Here is a 22725-nt window from a genome sequence, read left to right as displayed (position 1 = left end):
CAACAATATATGGTTTACGAAAACACTAGATTGTCTTCGAACATTGTTTAATGTTAGCGAATCTCGCCTAATTAGTATAAAAGCTAGCCGAAACTCAGTAATAGGATATCTTTTGGTCGCTACAGTCAGTATGTTACAAGCGTCGAAAGCTATAATTGTGACCAGCTCTTATTAATCAGAAAACTACAAATATTTAACCAGGTACACTTAAAGATTTCGAACATTACAAACTTCAGTGAATTAACTTCGGACTTCAGCATTTCTATGAGAGCATTATCTATCTTCCTCAGTAAAAAAGTAGGTTTATAAACAAGAATAGAGCTAGTTAACATTCCCTTTAATTGAAGTATATCTGTGTATCAACATAAAAGTAACTTGCACCTTGCGAACCAGGAACGTTGATAAAATATTCAGTTCCAGACCAAATGTAAGATCGACTGTTATTTGTGAGTTTGTAAAGTTTTCTATATAAATAACTATTTCTAATAACCGTTATTATAAACTGTAATATATTTGTGTTAAGAAAGAACATTGTATTTATCAATGGCAGATATCAGGAAGTTGATACATATTAACATTTAATTAACTTCTAAATTGAAATTAAAATTTCCGGCTGTTTGAACTCTTGACAAGTAGTGTATTAGTGAACGAAACATAATAAATCAGAGGCTCATTCGACACGTTTGTTTGTTTGTTTGTTTGTTTGTTTTGGAATTTCGCACAAAGCTACTCGAGGGCTATCTGTGCTAGCCGTCCCTAATTTAGCAGTGTAAGACTAGAGGGAAGGCAGCTAGTCATCACCACCCACCGCCAACTCTTGGGCTACTCTTTTACCAACGAATAGTGGGATTGACCGTCACATTATACACCCCCACGGCTGGGAGGGCGAGCATGTTTAGCGCGACGGGGGCGCGAACCCGCGACCCTCGGATTACCAGTCGCACGCCCTACGCGCTAGGCCATGCCGGGCCGCCATTCGACACGAATTATAACAAAAGATTAACTATTAAGATTGAGAAACACAACTCTTTATCTCAAAATTCTATACTAAATTTTTTTCTGAGTCGTTACAATAAACTATACGTAATTTTATATTTGACAAATTTGTATATTCAGTATACGGATTTTTTTATTCTATTGAAAAGTAAAACTAATAAGGCTAATTAGCTTGTTATTTTTTATTTCAGTTACTTCCACTGAAAATCCAGAGCGTAAACCAGTTGTTCCAGAACAGTTAGACACCAAGGAAGTTTTGTATCCTAATATTACCACCAATATCTGTTTCTCCAACATGGGGTCATTGACTTTCCCGAATATTTCAGTACCCACTACTGACTGGTATACAAGTTTCACGTCAGAATCAAATAGTATACAATGCGTAGATGGAGACTATAATAGGACAACCCAAGAAACGGATGTAGTAAAGTTAGCTTTAGCTGCCTCTGAACTTGACTCTGAGTATTCACCTCCAATCATCAGCGACGAAGATCAGCATATGACATCAGGCCGTGACATTCCTATGATTCAGCTGGAATTGCTGAATTCTGATCTCACCTCTGGCCTTGAAACTTTCCAGCAAATGCACGATGAAGATGATTAAAACGAAAAAAAAAATGTCATCATTAAAACGTGTAGTTTGTGCTATAACACAGAGAAGCCAATACCATTCTGCTTATAAACTTCAAAGGAAACACATTTTCTTTCTTTTGGCAAATATGCGCAAACTATTTTTATCTATGGGGTGTGATAATGGAAATATAAAAGGTGAAAGTAGCGGACATTAATGCACTTTTATTATTCGAACAGCGAACTAAAACAATTGTCTATCTATAAATTATCGTGCAACTAGACTATACATTTTGATTAAAAAAATATAACTTTTAGAATAAACTATCAAATGATCATGACACAATAGACCCAGCATGGCCAGGTGGGTTAAGGCGTTCGACTCGTAATCTGAGGGTTGCGGGTTCAAATCCCCGTAGCACCAAACATGCTGGACCTTACAGCCGTTATAATGGGACAGTCAATTCCACTATTCGTTGGTAAAATAGTTGCCCAAGAGTTTGAGGTGGGTGATGATGACTAGCTGCTTCCCTCTAGTCCTACACTGCTAAATTAGGGACAGCTAGCGCAGATAGCTCTCGTGTAGCTTTGCACGAAATCCAAAAAACAAACAAACTGAGTAGTTAAAAACGGTATTTATGCTAGTGTTTTTGCAAACGCATTCTACAATCAAAAAGAGAAAAGGACTAACACCATTAATAGTTCAGTCATAGAGCAAAAAATATAAAGATTTTTTAAAAATCGTAATGATTTACTCAAAGTTACCAAAAATTTGTCAGTTGTCCTAACGACTGCAAATGAGGATCAGTCATCCTACACAAGTGTATATCAATAGAATATGATCTGAAGAATGCACAAATTAATAGGAATTTGGATGAAAAATCTGTAGATTATGGACTTTTTTTTGTTACAAATTTCAAGTCTGTTGGTTTGAGATGTAATAATTTATTCTAATTTAAAGTAAAGTAATTCACATATAAGATTTATTGTGGTGTTTATCGAAGATATTCTGTGAATAACATACACACGCCAGCATTTGTTAGGGATTATTCCATCATCACTAGGCCATTTATTAGAAGTTTAAAAGTCATTATTATGATAGTGGAAGAAATAATAAAATTGGTGATATACTGAACATTATAAATGTATAAGCCATATGTAAATTATGCTACACGTTATTTATTATGAGTACATTGGTTATACCACAATCTCTAAATGCTACACATATATTATGTCACTTCAGGTCACATCAGGTCAGTAACATGGCCAGATTTCCATATACTTAACGATTTTTCAGGTTCATCACAAACATTGATTCACAGTTGTAAGCATATTAAATAATAATAATAAAATACAATGAGTAAATTGTTGTGCCCCGCTAGTACAGCGGTAAGTCTACGGATTTACAACGCTCAAATTAGGGGTTCGATTTCCCCTCGGTGGGCTCGGTAGATAGCCCAATGTCGCTTTGCTATAAGGAAAAACACTTAGAGATGAGTAAATTTTTTCAATTTTACTTTTCCAATAAGTGAAACATATACGTATTTCTAATTGAATACACGTTCGTCCAACTAGGTGGTTTCTCTTTGTATATATTTATAATCTGAAACATGAATTAAGATTGTATACCAAGTGAAATGGGAAATTTCCGAGTTATCGCAACTAGGTGAAACGTTGTTTGGCTGTACGGAAAGTAATGGTTAGCATGGTGAATTACTGGTCGGAAGTGCGTGGTTCATATCACTGGAAACACTCACCATTTTCGACTATGAGTGAATAAAAATGGGAGTCAACACTGCTATTCAGTTGTGTAGGCAGCGCGTACTGGCAACAATACTATTCAGTTGTGTAGGCAGCGCGTACTGACAACGCTGCTATTCAGTTGTATAGACAGCGCGTACTAGGTGTTTTCCTTTCCTCTGGTCAGCAGTTCTAAATTGAAAAGAACTACGTCTGAACCTTAAAAATTCAACTATTTACCTAAGTTTATTATAAGTAGTCGTTCAAATGTCTAAAAATACCAAGTATCAAATTCTGCCTAAGTTGAGAAATATTACCATTTAACACTAAAATATATCACCTTCAATATTTCATTTTGATGCAGTAAATAATTTGGATAATTTAAAATGTGTTTTGAACTAAAACTGCTGATAAAACTAATTCTGATTTTGAAGATTTTGTATCCCACACAATGACAACGTAGATTAAAGCCATCGTGCGTTTATTCTGTATGGGATGCAATTGAACAAGAAGAAATCCTAAATAATTCAGCGAAATAAATACTATGAGTGAGGTGGTATTAGCATGGCATTAGAATTTTATAAAATATTTTACAATTTCTCAGCTAAGAAAGTAAATTATTGACGTGCTTTTACAAGGCACATAAGGTTTGTGATTTCGAATTTCAGGCTGTGGTATAGGTGTGTGAGATGACAACTCATTCCTTTCTGATCAGATCGTGAAGGTTTGTGATTTCGAATTTCGGGCTCAGTGGTATAGGTGTATGAGATGACAACCCATTCCTTTCTGATCAGATGCCACTTCATATCAGTCTATCTCCTAACTAACAGCTAGACACTCATTATAGAGCTAGATGGACTAAAACAAGTGAAGTAAATTGTCTTCCTCAAAGATGCAAACCAGTCTTGAACGTGACACCATCCGACTTCAAGTTAACAGTACTAATCCACTGAGCCACACTGATTATACAATTGAAATTTATTACATAATGTTCATGAAATATTTGCTTAACTCTCCGTGTATTTATATCTACACTATCAGGTTTAGTATAGCACTGGAAGTACTTATAATAGATTGTTTTTGTTGTTTTTGAAATTCGCGCAAAGCTACACGAGGGCTATCTGCGCTAGCCGTCCCTAATTTAGCAGCATAAGAGAAGAGGGAAGGCAGCTAGTCATTACCACCCACCGCCAACTCTAGGGATACTTTTTTTACCAACTAATAGTGGGATTGACCGTAACATTATAACGCCCCCACGGCTGGAAGGGCAAACATGTTTGGTGCGACGAAGATTCGAACCCGTGAACCTCGGATTACGGGTCGAGTGCCTTAACCGCCTGGCCATGTCGGGTCACTTGGAGTAGCAGGAGAAGATAGATTCGCGTTACGTAGTATAATGATTTAAAAGAAATGCAAACACTTTTTTGTTTAAATGAACAAATATATATATATATATACTTGAAAATACCATTTACGAGAAATCTGTACAATGTTTATTAGTTGTAGGTGAGGAGTACTGCTGTATATATTTATTGGTTGATCATTCTAGGATGCCATTTTGTTTTTACGATCTAAACGTTTTATAAAATAAAGCGTCTGTCCCTGTTTTATAAAAAAAAAACTAAAAATAAAAAACAGCATTTCATAAACATTATATTTGTACAATTAAACATTTTGTGGAAAATATTTTTCACGTATCAAGCAGGGACGGATAACCTTAAAATAAGAAATGAAATTAGTTTTTCGAAGTAAGTAATGGAAGTTGAATTGCATGGATTGGTTTTTATCAACGCTCTATGTCTTTAGCCTCTTACTCAACTAAAAGCACATTTATGAAAATCATGTCCTGAAAACGTATTCCCCAGCTGTAGAGTTCGTCTGGTGATTTACAACGCTAGAAACCAGGTTTTGCCACCCGTGGTAGGTAGAGCACAGATAACCCAATTGTACAACTATGCACTTAACTACAAACAAACAAAGGACAACGTGTAAGTTAATTTTAATTATATGGGGTAGTTGCCTTCTTTTATTGAATTGAAAGCAAGTTTGTGAACCTCATGTCATGAGAAAAGTGTAAGGTAGAAATAACCAAACATATAGAACTGAGTTGTAGATTCATAATACCATTGAGTAGTGTTTGTTTGTTTGAATTTCGCAAAAAGCTACTCGAGGGCTATCTGTACTAGCCGTCCCTAATTTAGCAGTGTAAGACTAGAGGGAAGGCAGCTAGTCATCACCACCCACCGCCAACTCTTGAGCTACTCTTTTATCAACGAATAATGGGATTGACCATTACGTTATAACGCCCTCACACCTCGGAGGGCGAGTATGTTTGGCGCGACAGGGATGCGAACCCGCGACCCTCAGATTACGAGTCGCACGCCTTAACACGCTTGGCCGTGCCGGGCCCGTTAAATTGTGTTCTATTACGGTATATTTTATGTTATTAGAATTACGTATGCCTAAAACGTATATGACATTATACTTTTGAATATAATATGATCGAACAATGAGGAGCAAGTTATAAAAATATAGATATGTTAAAGGATATCTATAACGGTTTTGTTTTACATTTTTCAGCTGAGAACTCAAATACAAACATTTTTTGAATTATCACTATAATAAAGAAACGAAAATTTAGTTACACCGTAAAAATTCATTGGCCGTTTTTTAATCTCGTGATATTTGCTGAAAAGAAGAGTAAAAGATATTATTATTACGAAGGGAAATATGTCAGTAACAGTAGAATAATAATGTAACACAATATTTTACATAACTTACATATATATAAAGTTTATTCTTAACGGCGATGATACAGACTTAAACAAATTTGCCAAGAAAGGATTGTTTGTTCGTTATTTAGCTTAAAGCTACACAACTGGCTATCTGTGCTCTATCCACTACTGGTATCGAAATCCGGTTTCTAGCGGTATAAGCCCCAAAACATACCGTTGTGTTTCTGGGGGAGAGGCGCCAAGAAAGGGTTCTTTTAAATTCCGGTTTATGGTTTTTCCGCATTCCTTTAAATATGCAAAACAAACGTATAAAGTATTTGTGATTTCAAAACTTTAAGCCATGCAAATATGCATCATATAAATGTTTTTGGGAAATGTCATATTGTAAATCAGTGTCCAAAATTTATTGGACTGAACCTTGTAGAGATCTGTAAATTTTAAAGACACAGAGATATTAAACTATAAAAGTTTGAATTCTTTTTCAGATTTATAAGATTTATTTATTAAATTTCCTTAATGTTTATCTGTTGGCGACATTCTGCTTGAAATGTACAAACTGGACAATGTCTTATAGTTCAATTTTTCGTCAAGGAAATGATAATAAAGCGAAAGATTAATGATAATTTTTAGGTTTTATATTTATTCTCAGAGTATCGTTAATGAAATACTGTCATAGTTATTTCGTTGCAAGTTACAACACAGGTGTGTATATTCTTATAGCAAAGCCACATCAGGCTATCTGCTGTGTCCAAATCGGATCCCCGATTTTAGCGTTGTAAATTCGAAGACTTATCGCTGTCCTAGGTGAGACTACAACATAGGGAACATGAACATACTCAAGTTTAAAGTAGTTGAAGGCAAATGATTAAGTGAATCAACTTTCTGAAATATTAACGTTTAACAACAATGGATAATTAGCAACGAGTGTTTTTCCATTTCCACTGTATACTTCGGATCAAGGCTATGAGCAACATCATAGTCCAGTTCTTTATATAACACAAGATCTCGAATGCGTGGTTGAGTCTTAGACAGAGATAATATTCAAAGAGGAACTACAGGAAGTTTGCAAAGTTAAGACTTTCTTTATGGCCAAATCTATGATTTCAATGATCATGGGTTTTCAAAAACAGTTTGCAGTTTTAGAACTGTATTCCTGGCAATATTGATCTCCAAAACTATCAAAACAATGTATCGCCTTCCTTTTAAAGACTCAAAGTCAAAATACACATTTTTCTATGTATTTTAATTATTTTAATCTAAATGAAACCAGAAGCATAAGTTCCACTCTTATTGCTTTTCAACTGCGCTTTGTTTCCACAACACGACGGAGTATCTAATCTGGTGATTTCGTTAAGGTACGTTTTTAAAAGTTTCTTGGCATAAAGTATTGGATGTAATTATAGAAGATGAGTAACACTAATATAAAATACAAATGTTATGAGATTTATCCACATGAATTCTACAAAAATTAACTGTGTAAAAGTTCAGTACTGTCACATGTTGATAATATTCACTGTGGTTGGCCATCTTCTACCCAAGCCACACCAACTATGTAGTGCCTGTAGAAATTCAAGCTGTTGCGTTATCATTGTAGTTTGGCACGAAACGGGGTGTGAGCTGGGTGTGAGCTGACATAATTTGAACGCAGAACATGAGATGTTGAGCGAGTGTATGAAAGAGGTGATTCAGTCTCTAAGAAATTAAGTAATTCAAAGACGATTACGAAATGCTAAGTCATCAGAAAGTCAAGGGAATGAGAGGGTATGGTGGCTGGTCTCTGGCATACAATATCTTAAGTTGTTAGGAAAGACTGGAATGAGCAAGTACAGCAGTTGCTTTTTTTAATTTCAGCCAGTAAGATTACTACAAGGCCTCTCGTAGTTACCAAAGAGCACAACGAGATAAATGATAATAAGGTGTAACAAGGCAACAGTTTAGCGGGTGTTCGGGAAAACGATATAATGTCAATAATTCAAACAAGGGAAGAGAGATACGAGAAAGGAGAGATAACAAAAACACGGTCAAATGTTATAGACAAAGTGATAAACTGAGAGAGACGTAGGAAAAAGTGTTATCAGTAAGAAACTAAAACCTCATTTTTAAACCTATATATTACTGATTACTAATGTTAAAGAATGATTCGTTATGCTTATCTTGGCCTCCTCCAGTGGCACGTTGGTACATCTACAGACTAACAACGCTAGAGGTCGCGTTATGGTACCCTTGGTGGACAGAGCGCAGATAACCCTTTGTGTAGCTTTGTGCTTAACCAGAAACCTACAAACAAGCTTACCCCGGTGTGCGTCTGGTCCTAATTGGAATATAGTTACAACATAATTAAAGTTGGTGCATATAAGAAGGTCAAATACAGTGCAGGTATAGCGCAATCGTAACATATTCATGACTCCCAAGACACGCAGAAATCAAAGTTTTAGTTGATGAGGATTACTCGATGCAAAGGTTGAGGAAAAATTTCATATTGCAGTAGGAGTTTTCAGTAAATTTTTGAAACTAGTTATCTCGATGACAGTAGAGGTCAAAATAGAAGGCCCAAACAAGTTCAAAGTGACGCAAAATAACTATTTACGTGATATATAACTATTTAGTAGAGATTTCTGCAGTGAGCTTAATATAAATGTAGCTGTAAGCAGGCTGAGTCTCAGCCAATAGTGTTAGAGATATAAACAAAGTTTATGTCACCCTGAATGCTGACAGGCACGAGCAGATTCTTTGGAAGAAAACATGTTATGCTGATGAGACAGTGATCCCAAACATGCAGCAAATGTGATGAAACGTTTACCTGAAGGCACAAGGGGACTGATGGAACACGCATAACCATATCTTTGTCTGTACACAGACCTGATATGAATATTGTTTAGACAGTATGGTATTTTAACAATGTTAAAAAAAGAACAAATCAATTCGACATGAAACTACCGCCAACTAGATAGACGGATGCAGTTGGACTAGATTATGGAAAGGAAAGAAAATGCCAATACAGCTAATAGTGATACTCTCACCATATTGGGTTTTCTAATAATTCTTATTAGGTTTAGGTAGCAGCATCTAAATCAAAATTACTATAAACATTTTGGAAATCAATAGATTAAAGAAGAAACATATAAGCCCTTATAGACCACAAAGAAATGAAATACGTGTGAAATTAAATCGGATAATTAAGGTCATGTTATAAGTAATAATTCAGAAGGAATGATCCTGATGTTGTCTTCTATGTTACTTTCTCATCAAAGCGTCCGCACTACAACACGGATCTTAACTATCTGAGTTATTATATGGTAAAGATGTAAAAGGTTCATTGAACATTTAACAGTAAATTGGTCGAGAGTCAAAACCAAATCACGAAATGTGTTAACATATGTAGCCAACCTGAAGTGAAGGTTAGACAGAAGTTAGCAGTTAAATCTACTCAGAAGAGTAAAGATGGAAAAAATATTTACTATGATAAGAATAATACAAAACAGGAACTTAAGGTTAATCAGCTTATCATAGTATGGGACCTAGTACCCAAGAATAGTTTATTAGCAAGGTGGATAGCATGTCAACAGTTACAAGAAATATAGGTGTAGGGGATACGGAAGTAGTTGGATGAATATAACATGTAAATACGCCTAAGCTTTGATACACTACGCAGGCCGGGTACGGCCAAACGGTTAAGGCACTCGACTCTTCATACGCGGGTTCGAATCTCGGTCGTAACAAACATGCTCGCCCTTTCAGCCGTGGGGGCGTTATAAAGTAACGATCAATCCAACTGTTGGTTGGTGAAAGAGTAGTCCAACAGTTGGTAGTGGGTGGTTATGACCAGCTGCCTTCACTCTTGTCTCACACTGTTAAATGAGGGACGGTTAGTGCTGATAGCTCTCGTGTAGCTTTGTGCGAAATTCAAACCAAACAAATACACTAAGCCAACGATAAACTTATGTGATGATATATTTAAAGCGACAATAGTAAACTAATACAGTATCTTATATCCTTCTTTAAATATTTGCTATAAATTCAAGAAACAAAGTTTTAATACCAAAAGTGTGATGTATTTACATAGATAATGTAAATTATATGAATTGTATGATTCGGTGTACAATGAAACCTTAAATTTTATTAGATAAGTGTATTTCACTATCAATAGCATGATAATGTATAGCACGTTTCTATTAAGCTTTCACTTTTGAAAAAAATATCATAAACCACTAAAATGAATCTTAAATAATAACAACAAAGAGCTGTTTGCACTATAATGAATAAGTTATTTATTTCATGTTTGCACTATAGTGAATAAGTTATTTATTTCATGAAAAAAGGAAACTGATTAATGGTAAAGAGAATTTACATTAACGAAAAACTAATAAAGAGATTGTAACCTATTTTAAAATACAATAAACGAAAAATTAGTAACTGATTATAACTCACTTCTTGATGTGTTGTAAATCGTTAAACAAAAAAAATGGACCTCTTAGAAAAGATTTCACGTTGAGCGGATCGAAAACAAAACTGACCAGCCCTTAAATAAATCTCCATCTTCACGCCTACACAATTTTTACAAGAAAATTTAAAGTTGTTCTTAAACTTGCTGTCAAAATATGTAAATATCTTCTTTTTTTTAAAAAAAAGAAAGTCAGTTTAAATAAGTTTTGAACATAACTTGTTGGGGAGGTTATACAGAAAACTGACTATGTAGGAACGTAGCTGCCTGTCTGTTAACCCTTCAAGTCATGAGTGAAGTAAAATACCTTACTATTTGGTTGTCTCTTAGTTTTAAATCTTATTTTTGACTTACTTGTTTTTGTCTTCCTTTTTGTTAATACTGACGTGTCTTATTCTCCTTATTAGTTTAAATAGCTGATTGTTTGAATGCCTCTTTATCTGTCGTTTCTCTTTTATGTGATTTCTTAGCTAACATGACTTCTTGCTTAATTGTTTGTATCTTTATATATGAACGATATGAGACCCAAATATTTATTCATAACTAACCCTAACTTAGTGTTGCCGGCTAGAAAGAAAAAAAAATGTTTGTTTTGAATTTCGGGCAAAGCTACACAAGGGTTTTCTGCGCTAGCCATTCCTAATTCAGCAGTGTAAAACTAGAGAAAAGGTAGCTAGTGTCCACCACCCACTGGCAACCCTTGGGCTATTCTTTACAGTGAGATTGACGACCGTCACATCTAACATCCCTATGGTGTGATGGCGGAAATTCGAACCCGTGACACTCATATTGGGAGCCGAGCGCCCTATTCACCTGACCACGTGGAGCCATAAATAAAAAAAAACAGTTTATCTCATCACGTAAACCAGCTACTAGTTCTTGCTGCAATGTGAAAGGAGGGTTCAGGTTTTATAGCAATATCTCAGATTTGGCCAAAAGTTCTGCCCTGTGAACACATCCACGCATCTATCAAGCGTTATATTAGGAATTTCTTCTCGAGTTGGATTATTTTTATATTCAACAAGAACTATGAAAAAGGTTTGTGCCAATTTTGAGGCCTCTCTCCAAACATTAGTTATAAATTTGAAACACTTATAATTTACGTTTTTGTTCTAAAAACGACATTTTCTACTTTTTATCTTATGTTATTATTTTTTAAAATATCGTACGTAAAACTAGTTATATTGATTTATATACTTATATACCTTATACCTTACATACTTATATACCTTACACCTTACATACTTATATACCTTATACCTTAGATACTTATATACCTTATATACTTATATACCTTACACCTTACATACTTATATACCTTATACCTTACATACTTATATACCTTATACCTTACATACTTATATACCTTATACCTTATATACTTATATACCTTATACCTTACATACTTATATACCTTATACCTTATATACTTATATACCTTATACCTTACATACTTATATACCTTATACCTTATATACTTATATACCTTATACCTTATATACTTATATACCTTACACCTTACATACTTATATACCTTATACCTTATATACTTATATACCTTATACCTTACATACTTATATACCTTATACCTCATATACTTATATACCTTATACCTTACATACTTATATACCTTATACCTTACATACTTATATACCTTATACCTTACATACTTATACACCTTATACCTTACATACTTATATACCTTATACCTTATATACTTATACACGTTATACCTTACATACTTATATACCTTATACCTTACATACTTATATACCTTATACCTTACATACTTATATACCTTATACCTTACATACTTATATACCTTATACCTTATATACTTATATACCTTATACCTTACATACTTATATACCTTATACCTCATATACTTATATACCTTATACCTTAAATTTATTATATACCTTATACCTTACATACTTATATACCTTACACCTTACATACTTATATACCTTATACCTTACATACTTATATACCTTATACCTTACATACTTATATACCTTATACCTCATATACTTATATACCTTATACCTTACATACTTATATACCTTATACCTCATATACTTATATACCTTATACCTTACATACTTATATACCTTATACCTTATATACTTATATACCTTATACCTTATATACTTATATACCTTATACCTTATATACTTATATACCTTACACCTTACATACTTATATACCTTATACCTTATATACTTATATACCTTATACCTTACATACCTATATACCTTATACCTCATATACTTATATACTTTATACCTTACATACTTATATACCTTATATCTTATATACTTATATACCTTATACCTTACATACTTATATACCTTATACCTCATATACTTATATACCTTATACCTTACATACTTATATACCTTATACCTCATATACTTATATACCTTATACCTTACATATTTATATACCTTACACCTTACATACTTATATACCTTATACCTTATATACTTATATACCTTATACCTTACATACTTATATACCTTATACCTTACATACTTATATACCTTATACCTTATATACTTATATACCTTATACCTTATATACTTATATACCTTATACCTTATATACTTATATACCTTATACCTTATATATTATATACCTTATACCTTACATATTTATATACCTTATACCTTATATACTTATATACCTTATACCTTACATACTTATATACCTTATACCTTATATACTTATATACCTTATACCTTATATACTTATATACCTATACCTTATATACCTTATATCTTATATACCATTACAATTTTATCTTCTATTGCATTATTTAATTCTTTTATTCTGTTTTCTTTACTGCTTTCGGTTATAGGCTATATTAGTATGATATCGCTATTTTGTGATAGAATTGATGTAACAAAACTTTGGAGAAAAATTGTTTTTGGTGTTGAGTTGCATTCATGTAACATATTATAATGAATTACATTTGATATGTTGTTATCACAAGATAAAACTGATATTTTCACTTTTTTAAAGTATGCGTTGCCATAGTCTCCGTCTCTATCTATAACTGTTATTCGGTATCACTTAATAATTTTATTAACATTAAATGTTGTTATCCTACCATAATTAAATTAGTTTTTGTTTTTATTTTTCTCTGCTTTTTAACCAGTTATGTTTTCTGTTTATAGAACGTCATACAACTGTCATAATCCAACTAGGGCCCGGCATGGCCAAGCGCGTAAGGCGTGGGACTCGTAATCTGAGGGTCGCGGGTTCGCGCCCGCGTCGCGCTAAACATGCTCGCCCTCCCATCCGTGGGGGCGTATAATTTGATGGTCAATCCCACTATTCGTTGGTAAAAGAGTAGCCCAAGAGTTGGCGGTGGGTGGTGATGACTAGCGGCCTTCCCTCTAGTCTTGCACTGCTAAATTAGGGACGGCTAGCACAGATAGCCCTCGAGTAGCTTTGTGCGAAATTCCAAAACAAAAATAATTCAACTAAAATATATTATTCGAAGGCATGGCCAAGTAGTTAAGGCACTCGACTCGTAAGCTGAGAGTCGCAGGGTCAAATCCACGTCACACCAAACATGCTCATCCTTTCAGCTGTGGGAGCGTTATAATGGTTCAATCAATCCCACTATTCGTTGGGAAAAGAGTAGCTCAATAGTTGGCAGTGCTAAATGAGGGACGAGTATCGCAGATGTCCCTCGTGTAGTTTTTCGCGAGATTCAAATAAATCTGTATTATTCGTATATACCAGAAGAAGGAAATATGAACTAAATATTGTGCAGTTTAATAGAAAAATTCTGATTTCGTGTTCATATATGGTCTATTTTATCCATAACTTAAGAATTCTGGTGATTTCTTATGTGTGTAAAATTAATTAAAATAGAAGCATCCTTCAAGACATAATTATTCAGTTTGACATATCACTTGGCAATTAGCTGAATTCGAGTTTTGTTATGTAGAAATTGTAACCTTTTTGGGTATAAAATAAAACGTTTTTTAAAGGTTTCAGTTGTTTATTTTCTGACACTTCTCAATCTCACTACAACCCATTTTGTGTATCTAATGACCCCCGCTAGTACAGCGGTATGTCTCCGAATTTACAACGCTAAAATCAGGGGTTCGATTCCCCTCGGTGGGCTGAGCAGATAGCCTTTGTGGCTTTGCTAAAAAAAAACACACATTTGTGTATCTAATAAAGAATATGAATGTGATTTTCTAAAAAAAATTAAAGCACTAGGACTATTTTAACAAGTGAAATAACAATGCTAATTTACATTCGATTAACAAAAACAGAATAACCAGCTTTTAATTTATGGAACTTTCAGATTATAACTTATATTTTTCTCTTAAAATAATAGGAAAAGTAACTAGAACATTTTTTCGCCAGTAAAACTATTGCTAACATTAAAACTATACCTATTGTTGTTTTCGTTTTTTGTTATTTTGCTCACTGTAAAAAAAATTAATTTTCAATAAGCTGTTCATTTGAAAAAGATATTTAATTAAGCTATTAATTAATGAGTGTGGACTTTACGTGGTAACTTTCGATGTATATAATATGAAATGAGCTCTGATTTAACATCGAATTTTCTCTATTTGTGAGTAAAACTTACATGTTTGGTTTTTATTACTTATCAGATTATTAATGATTTTTTCTGACTATGTCTTTCCAATAAAACTTATATTTACGTATGTAATCATTCAGTATTAATTGGAAACTTACTTGATAAAAGGTGAATAATGTGAAGACACAACTGTTTTTTCAGTTGTTTGTTTGAATTTCGCGCAAAGCTACTCGAGGGCTATCTGCGCTAGCCGTCCCTAATTTAGCAGTATAAAACTAGAGGAAAGGCAGCTAGTCATCACCACCCAACGCTAACTCTTGGGCTACCCTTTAACAACGAATAATGGGAGTGACCGTCACATTATAATGCCCCTACGGCTGAAAGAGCGAGCATGTTTGGTGCGACCGGGATTCGAACCGACGATCCTCAGATTACGATTCGAACGCCTTAACACGCTTGTTTTTTCGCTAAATTATTTAAAAAAATAAAAGATTGCTATTCAGAATAAGTTTTTGTCATTATTTTATTTTTATCCTCTCTTGATATTGAAAAATAACATTGTTAAATATAAAGAATTAAATTTGAAATTGTTAGGCAATAGTCGCATGAAAGTACAAGGTACATTCAATACATAATATATTTATTAAAGGGAGAAACGCATGACAACTTCTATAAATAAAATAACATACAGGATAATGAAGATGGTAATGGCAAGCCAACGAAGAAATTCTAATCGATCCATATTTTAAAATTAATGGTTAAAATAATTAAAAAAAATGTTTGTATCTTTCATAAAAGTCTTTACTGATGAATTGTAGAGCCCATATTGCATACAAAGTTCCCATAACTATTACCATGAACCATTTCATTACTTCCACACAATTCATTCTTGACAATATCAGCTTCTCTCCTGCTGTCGTTTGTTTGTTTTTCTTATTTAGTTTCCACAGAATTGGGACAGTTGGGTTTGATTTCAAAAGTTTTAGACACTGAGTAATTATAGTGATTTTGTTAACACAGGAGGACAGTTTTTCAACATTTCACTTACAAATTATGCACAGTGTTTTTTCTTTCTCATCAATCGAAGCTCTTACATCATTCAATCACACATTGCTAGTGTAAACTCAAACAAACACATCTATTATTTTTCAACTCACTGTTGATGGCAAATATTTTGTAAAAACTGGTAACGATCGTAAAATGATCCAAAACTGTTAGTTGTTTCATCCTGTGATCCTTATTGTTCGTTTCCCTTGCGTATTTACAAGTGATAATAAACAGTACACTTTCACATGGTCACTTATTAGGTTTCTGCCAATAATTGGATTGTTCTAACAAGATTATTCTGTGTTTTAGTAATCTATGAAGCAGTACAATAGTACAGCCATACCGTGGACTTGGATCAAATAAGCTCTCCGCTTGGAAACGGTAAGTCTTCGGATTTACAACGTTAAAATCATTGGTTAGATTCCCTTTGGTGGACACAGCAAATAGCCCAATGTATTTTTGCTATAAGAAAACGTTCACTCACTCAACATGGAACAAATCCATTTTTTACACTCATGAAAATATTTTCAATGTTTCAGGATTACTAGAAGAGCGATAATTACTTACAGACAATAACATTAATTATTCAGGTTACATTATAGAGTAATTGTAATAAAATTAGCCTCAGTGTTGAAAATAAACGAACTGCAATAGTGTATCGCGAGTCTGGCATAACCTGATGCGAAGGGTGCTCCATTCGCAATCTAGGAGTAATGAGTTCAAATCCTCCCATCGTCGGGAGGCCAAGTTCGGATTTTTACTAGTCCAAGAATGGACAATGGGTGATGCTGAGAAGCTGTCTTCCTTCCAGACTTTCAGTGCTTTAATACGGATGGCAACCTGTAAGAATAGATAAAACGCAACAAAATAAATCTGCCCGAGAATCACAAAGATGTTTATTTGTTGTTATTTTTTTAATTTTACGCAAAGCTACTCGAGGGATATCTGCTATAGCCGTCCATAATTTAGCAGTGTAAGACTAGCGGGAAGGCAGCTAGTCATCACTACTCACCGCCAAATCTTGGACTATTCTTTTACCAACGAATAGAGGGATGGACCGTAACATTTTAATGTTCCCACGGCTGAAAGCGCGAGCATGTTTGGTGTGACTGAGATTCGAACCCGTGACTCTCAGTTTACGACTCAAGTGTCTTAACCACCTGACCATGCCGGGACGTATAATAAATACAGAGTTATGTATAAAATATGCTTATTCAATATAATAATGACAGAGGTGTGTAGAAACTGAATTTTATCAAATCAAAATAATAATGACAAATAAAGGTAGAAATAGGCTATAAATATGCTAAATTTGCATACTTCTTTTTCAAAATAGTAACAAATAAGTTTGTAACTAGGGTTGATTATTGTGGAGTATGCATATTATCAATTTAAAATAAAAATAAATAAAGGTGTAATAAGAGTAAAGTTGTATTAACCTGAACTTTAATTTTTAAAAACAACGATAAGAAGTAAATATGTAACAAGGACAGAGGTGTTTGAGTTCTGCATTTTGATTATTTTTGCTTATTAATTCATAAAGTTGACGTCATAATAGATAAGTAACTATAGAAAAAACAATAACAGCAAAACACAATGATTATCTATGTGTTAAACCAAAAACAGAATAATTAAAATAGAATAACTGGACATTAATAACTTTGTACTGGAAGTAAACCAATCATCTGATGAAAATCCACATAGAAGCGAAATAATGAAAATATTCGCACCCCAAAGCGGAATTACTTTGTGGACATGTGTAGAGTTTTTGTTTTAATTTTTTTTGTCCAAAGGAATATACACTTTCTCTGAAGAGAGTTTACAAGTTCATATCAGGTTTACATATTGTTGTATCCTTTGCAATACAAATGAGTCGGTAAACTTAAGCTTGAAAAATAGTTCATTAGATTTGGTAGCACTCGACTCGTAATCCGAGGATCACAGGGCTCGAATCCCCGTCACATCAAACATACTCGCCTTTTCAACCGTGAGTGCGTTGTAGTGTGATGGTCAATCCCACTATTCGTTGGTAAAAGAGTATCCCAAGAGTTGGCGGTGGGTGGTGATGACTAGCTGCCTTTCCTCTAGTCTTACACTGCAAAATTAGCGCAGATAGCCCTCGTGTAGATTTGCGCGAAATTAGGTCTATTTCCGCTTTTATTATATTCCACATCCACATTTTCGTTAATTGCATTGCTATGTGTTATTTCAAGCAAGCTTTTACGTACATTTTTCTTGCATTACCATATCAATAGTGTTTGAATCACAAACAAGATAAAGATCTGCTGACCTTCAATAAAATTTTGTTGATTGTGTCAACAATATATGATAAGTCCAGGCGCCTCTCTCTTTTCTTTCACTGAAGTTATGAAGCCCGGATGTGTTATTAATCTGGAATTACGGAGACAATACGCACCTAAATGATGTGTATGTGTATTATATACATATATTAGTTTACTGTAACCTAAAAACAGACTAAAATAAAAATAAATTAAAAATAATAAACTAAAAAAAACACTGCACTAATTAAAAAGGTCCCAAGATACAAGCTATAACGTAAGATATAAACTGTACCCTAGGTTTTGGAGGTGATTGCGGATCCTACATCGCGATGGGAATACATCATCTATCGGTCTTAACCTCCATTCGCCAGTTTCACATAAAGAAATTAAGTAGAGGAGTAGCAATAGCTATAGAAATAGTAATTAGGAGAGCGAGATGTGGATGCTCAAGCCAAAACGTCCCACATCTGTATCACCCGTCACTGTCTGGAGACAGTTGTGGGAAGGTGACTGCTTTCCAAAGTAGAGAAGAAAAAATACTTGAAAATTAAAAATAAGAATAAGAAAAAATAAAAATTAGGTACTGTTATTTGGGGATACATGAGCTAAAACTTATTTAACTTTACTTAACCATATCAGTATTAATTTTCTCTAACACACACTCACACACATATGAAAAACGGACAGCATTAAGAGTGATGGTTTTGTTTGTTTGTTTTGGAATTTCGCACAAAGCTACACGAGGGCTATCTGTGCTAGCCGTCCCTAATTTAGCAGTGTAAGACTAGAAGGAAGGCAGCTAGTCATCACCACCCACCGCCAACTCTTGGGCTACTCTTCTACCAACGAATAGTGGGATTGACCGTCACATTATAACGCCCCACGGCTGGGAGGGCGAGCATGTTTGGTGTGACTGAGGTTCGAACCCGCGACCCTCAGATTACGAGCGCATGCCTTTATGCGCTCGGCCATGCCGGGCCAAGAGTGATGGGAAGAAAGATATATTATAAATAAGTCATACGGACAATGTTACTAAAAACATATGTTTCTAAACATCTTTTATGCTTTGTATGAAGCCACAACTTGAGCTGTGAAAGTAATTCCAAAAGGCATTTTGTAATAGTCACACTAAAAACAAATAGGCGTAAAATTATTTTCAGTACATTTAAATCGAAATAATCATGTAAAAACTTTAATGTGTCAAGCCAACTACAGGAAGGATAAGCTCAGCAGATCGTAACTTAAATTATTAATGTTTGCTCCTGCTACTTAGCATTGGTTGCTATTTTCCATTTATTAAATATCTACCTGACTTTTGCAAGTGAGTTACAGAGAGAAAACAACAGTTTGACATTCCAGTTGCTAGAATACCCCTACATTCACCAGATATCAGACAGAATTTACTGACAATGCAATACTCAGGTGATGCTAAACCTAAGACTTTCCTGGTTACCAGTGACTATTACATCAGTGACCTTACTAAAGGAATCTAGACTATAAGCAGCTCAACAGTTTCTCGTTATGCTGCTGTTTTGTTAAAAATTAAATTGGGACAGACAAGAAGAATCAGGTTTCTTGAGGTAGATGTCTATTATTTACTATTTATTGATTATTCCAAATATTCTTTCACGTCAGATAGAACACTGTATTTCTGAGTAGAATGAAATCTCTCCCTAACTTTGCTTCTCTTGAAGCTGACAATAAATCAGACTTACCATATCACCACTCAGGTTGGGGTTTCTACTGTGGCCATCATGACATCAGCTGCATTGTAGATGAACTATCTGGCTTATAGATAATTAATTTTCTGTCCCACAACTACCATACTAGGAGTTTAAAATTAATGAACAAATTTGCAACTTAATGCCGGAACAAACCACAATCTGAATGTGGAGAATGACTTATGTCTCAGCAAAAGAACCTCACGGACCAAGTTAGTCCGAAAACAGGCTAGCTGGAGGAAGAGAGTGAAACTACCATTTAATTTCCATCCAACCAGAAGGAAGTGTCGGTCCTTTATAATTTAAAGGGGATACAACACAGCGAGGAAAGTGTTGCTAAGTGTTGTTCAAGTCTTAAGCCATTTAAATTGTTTGCTATATGAACAAAAATGTACACGCCACGCATATCTTGTAGTATTTCAGTTGATTGATGGCTTTATAAATTTTAACATGATGTATCACCATGAATAGAACCATGGAAGTTCTGATGCATTATTCCAAAGATAATTTTTAAATCAGAATGTAATCACTGTGAAGAAAGGGAAATGTAAGAAAGTGAAGAAAACCGACCTAAAGTATAACAGAATATAATTCAAGATGGGACATCAACAAATTATATTTAATAATCAATGTGTTCCAAAACTTAACTGAAAGATATTTGAGGAAAAAACATGAGTTTGAGACAGTAATTCAATGGGTCAAAAATTGTGCAAGAAACCCTGATGGCAAGCAGGTCTTTACAGCCTGAGACGAAGATGTAGTGGACACAGCGTAGTTCATTATGTCTCTAAGAAGCCTTCTTAAGTTGCAAATGGGAAGATTATGATGGACAAAAACAATCACTGCAATTGGTACTTCCACAGTACCTAAATACCTCAACACTCTGTCGTCTTCACAATCTACCAAAAGCTGAATATCAGTGGAGAGAGCAAGTGAAAAGAACGATTCTGTTAGAATGGAGTCGAGGGTTTGTAGCGGTTTGGTATAAATCATGTGAACTATGTTTTGAATGAAAATGTCCTCCAAGAAAGAAACGTGATAGACAGACACAAATGAACACTTTTAAATCAATTAACAATTTGTGTGGACGAACAGAAAATATACAGGATGTTCGGAAATCACTGTGCAGTTTTGTAATCATATGTTATTATATTTCATTCAGTCTATTTCAAGCCAGCAACTGATAGCTGTGTTTAGAAACAAATTAAGAAGGATCCAAGCCTGTATTGATGCCAACGGGGGTCACTTTCAACATTGTCTATAATTGTCATTCATATTTACCTCCTGTATTCTATATTGAAACATGTCTGTTAATAAATATATCAGTGCACAGTGACTTTCCGAACACCCTGTAGGATAAGTATATTTCACTGTTACTTATGAGTTGTAAATTGAAATACATTGGCAACATAACTTCATTGCTGATGTGTAAGAGAAAACTTAAAATGCCATTAGATCTTTGAACTTTCATTCAGAGGATAGTAATTCAGCAAAGACTTACACAGAATGTTCAGAGAGACTAAGAAACACAATTGATGCTATACATGAAATGACCTGGGGAAGGCTTAAATTAGATAGTAATAAAATAAAAAGTCATAATGGTGAAAGATTCATGAAACTTACCTCTATCAAGGTAGCAAATTTATGATTGTTGTACAGTTCCATTTACAATAAAAAAGGAACTCAAAAGTTAAGCATGTGTTTGGAAGACTCATATGTTATATTGAAAAGAATCAGTAGCGTAGTTTGCAGGATTACAGAAAGACAAGTGGTAAAATATAAAGATTGTCCAATGTTATTGTCTTTGGAAGTATTTCAGTTACAAGATAACCAACTGGGTAGCTTTAGAAAAGAAATGCAAGCAGAAAGTTAACCTTTTATAGGATCATCAAGGTCAGAGACTTCAGCAGATTCATTTAACTCCTTATCCAGGGAAAATTTTCAATGTGAAAGGACAACAAGTAATGTTAAGAGAGAGAACTTTCACAACTGAAAGAACATCAAGTGATGATAAGAGCAGGAGGATATTTCATCTCTATACCATAATTGTTTGAAAACAATACATCAAAATGACTTTGTTAATTGACAGTATGGTGTGCTGTTTTATTTATGTATCAGAATTTTTCAAGATAATTCACCATCCAAGAAGGGGGAAGTATTGCAAGCTATATATCAGGAAATACAGAAATAAATGTCGTTTTTGAACTGCGAAGTTTGGAAAAGTATAAACCAGTGTTGTGAAACAATCAAAGTAAACACCATTCGCTTCAACTTTTGCCAACGTGTAACGAAGCTGTTTGTGCATCTACTTTAGAAATCAGAGTTTCTATGGTAAATGAACTTCCTGAAAGTTTATTCTGCAGCTGTCTGGTTTTGAAAGCGTTTATTATTCAAAAATTTGTCAAAGTGCTTGAAAAAAATGAAAATCTCTAGGGGAAAGACCTAGAGGATAAGGTGGATGAGACAGAACCTCGATTTCCAATTCGTTCAATTTTTGGAGCGTCATCCTTGACATGTTTCATGACGCTGATTTTGTTAACCTTCAGTCAGTTCATGCGGAACACAATTATTCAACTTTTTCGTCTTTCCAATCACATTCAGGTTGTTGGCAATGCCTGTATTTGCT

General features: G+C 34.2%; 1 protein-coding gene across 1 annotated transcript in view; it reads left to right on the top strand.

The window, feature by feature from the left end:
• Positions 1 to 6515, top strand: part of LOC143252104 (uncharacterized) — a 31135-nt gene extending 24620 nt beyond the window's left edge. The window contains exon 5 of the mRNA XM_076503739.1: positions 1188 to 6515. Within this exon, the coding sequence (XP_076359854.1) occupies positions 1188 to 1600 (413 nt within the window). The 3' untranslated portion in view covers positions 1601 to 6515. The remainder of the gene's footprint in view (positions 1 to 1187) is intronic.
• Positions 6516 to 22725: the final 16210 nt, after the last annotated feature.

The sequence above is a fragment of the Tachypleus tridentatus genome, chromosome 6 (assembly GCF_004210375.1).
Source record: "Tachypleus tridentatus isolate NWPU-2018 chromosome 6, ASM421037v1, whole genome shotgun sequence".
NCBI lineage: Eukaryota > Metazoa > Arthropoda > Merostomata > Xiphosura > Limulidae > Tachypleus > Tachypleus tridentatus.
The sequence above is the reverse complement of the archived record's forward strand: the minus strand, read 5'-3'. Positions and strand labels throughout refer to the sequence as shown.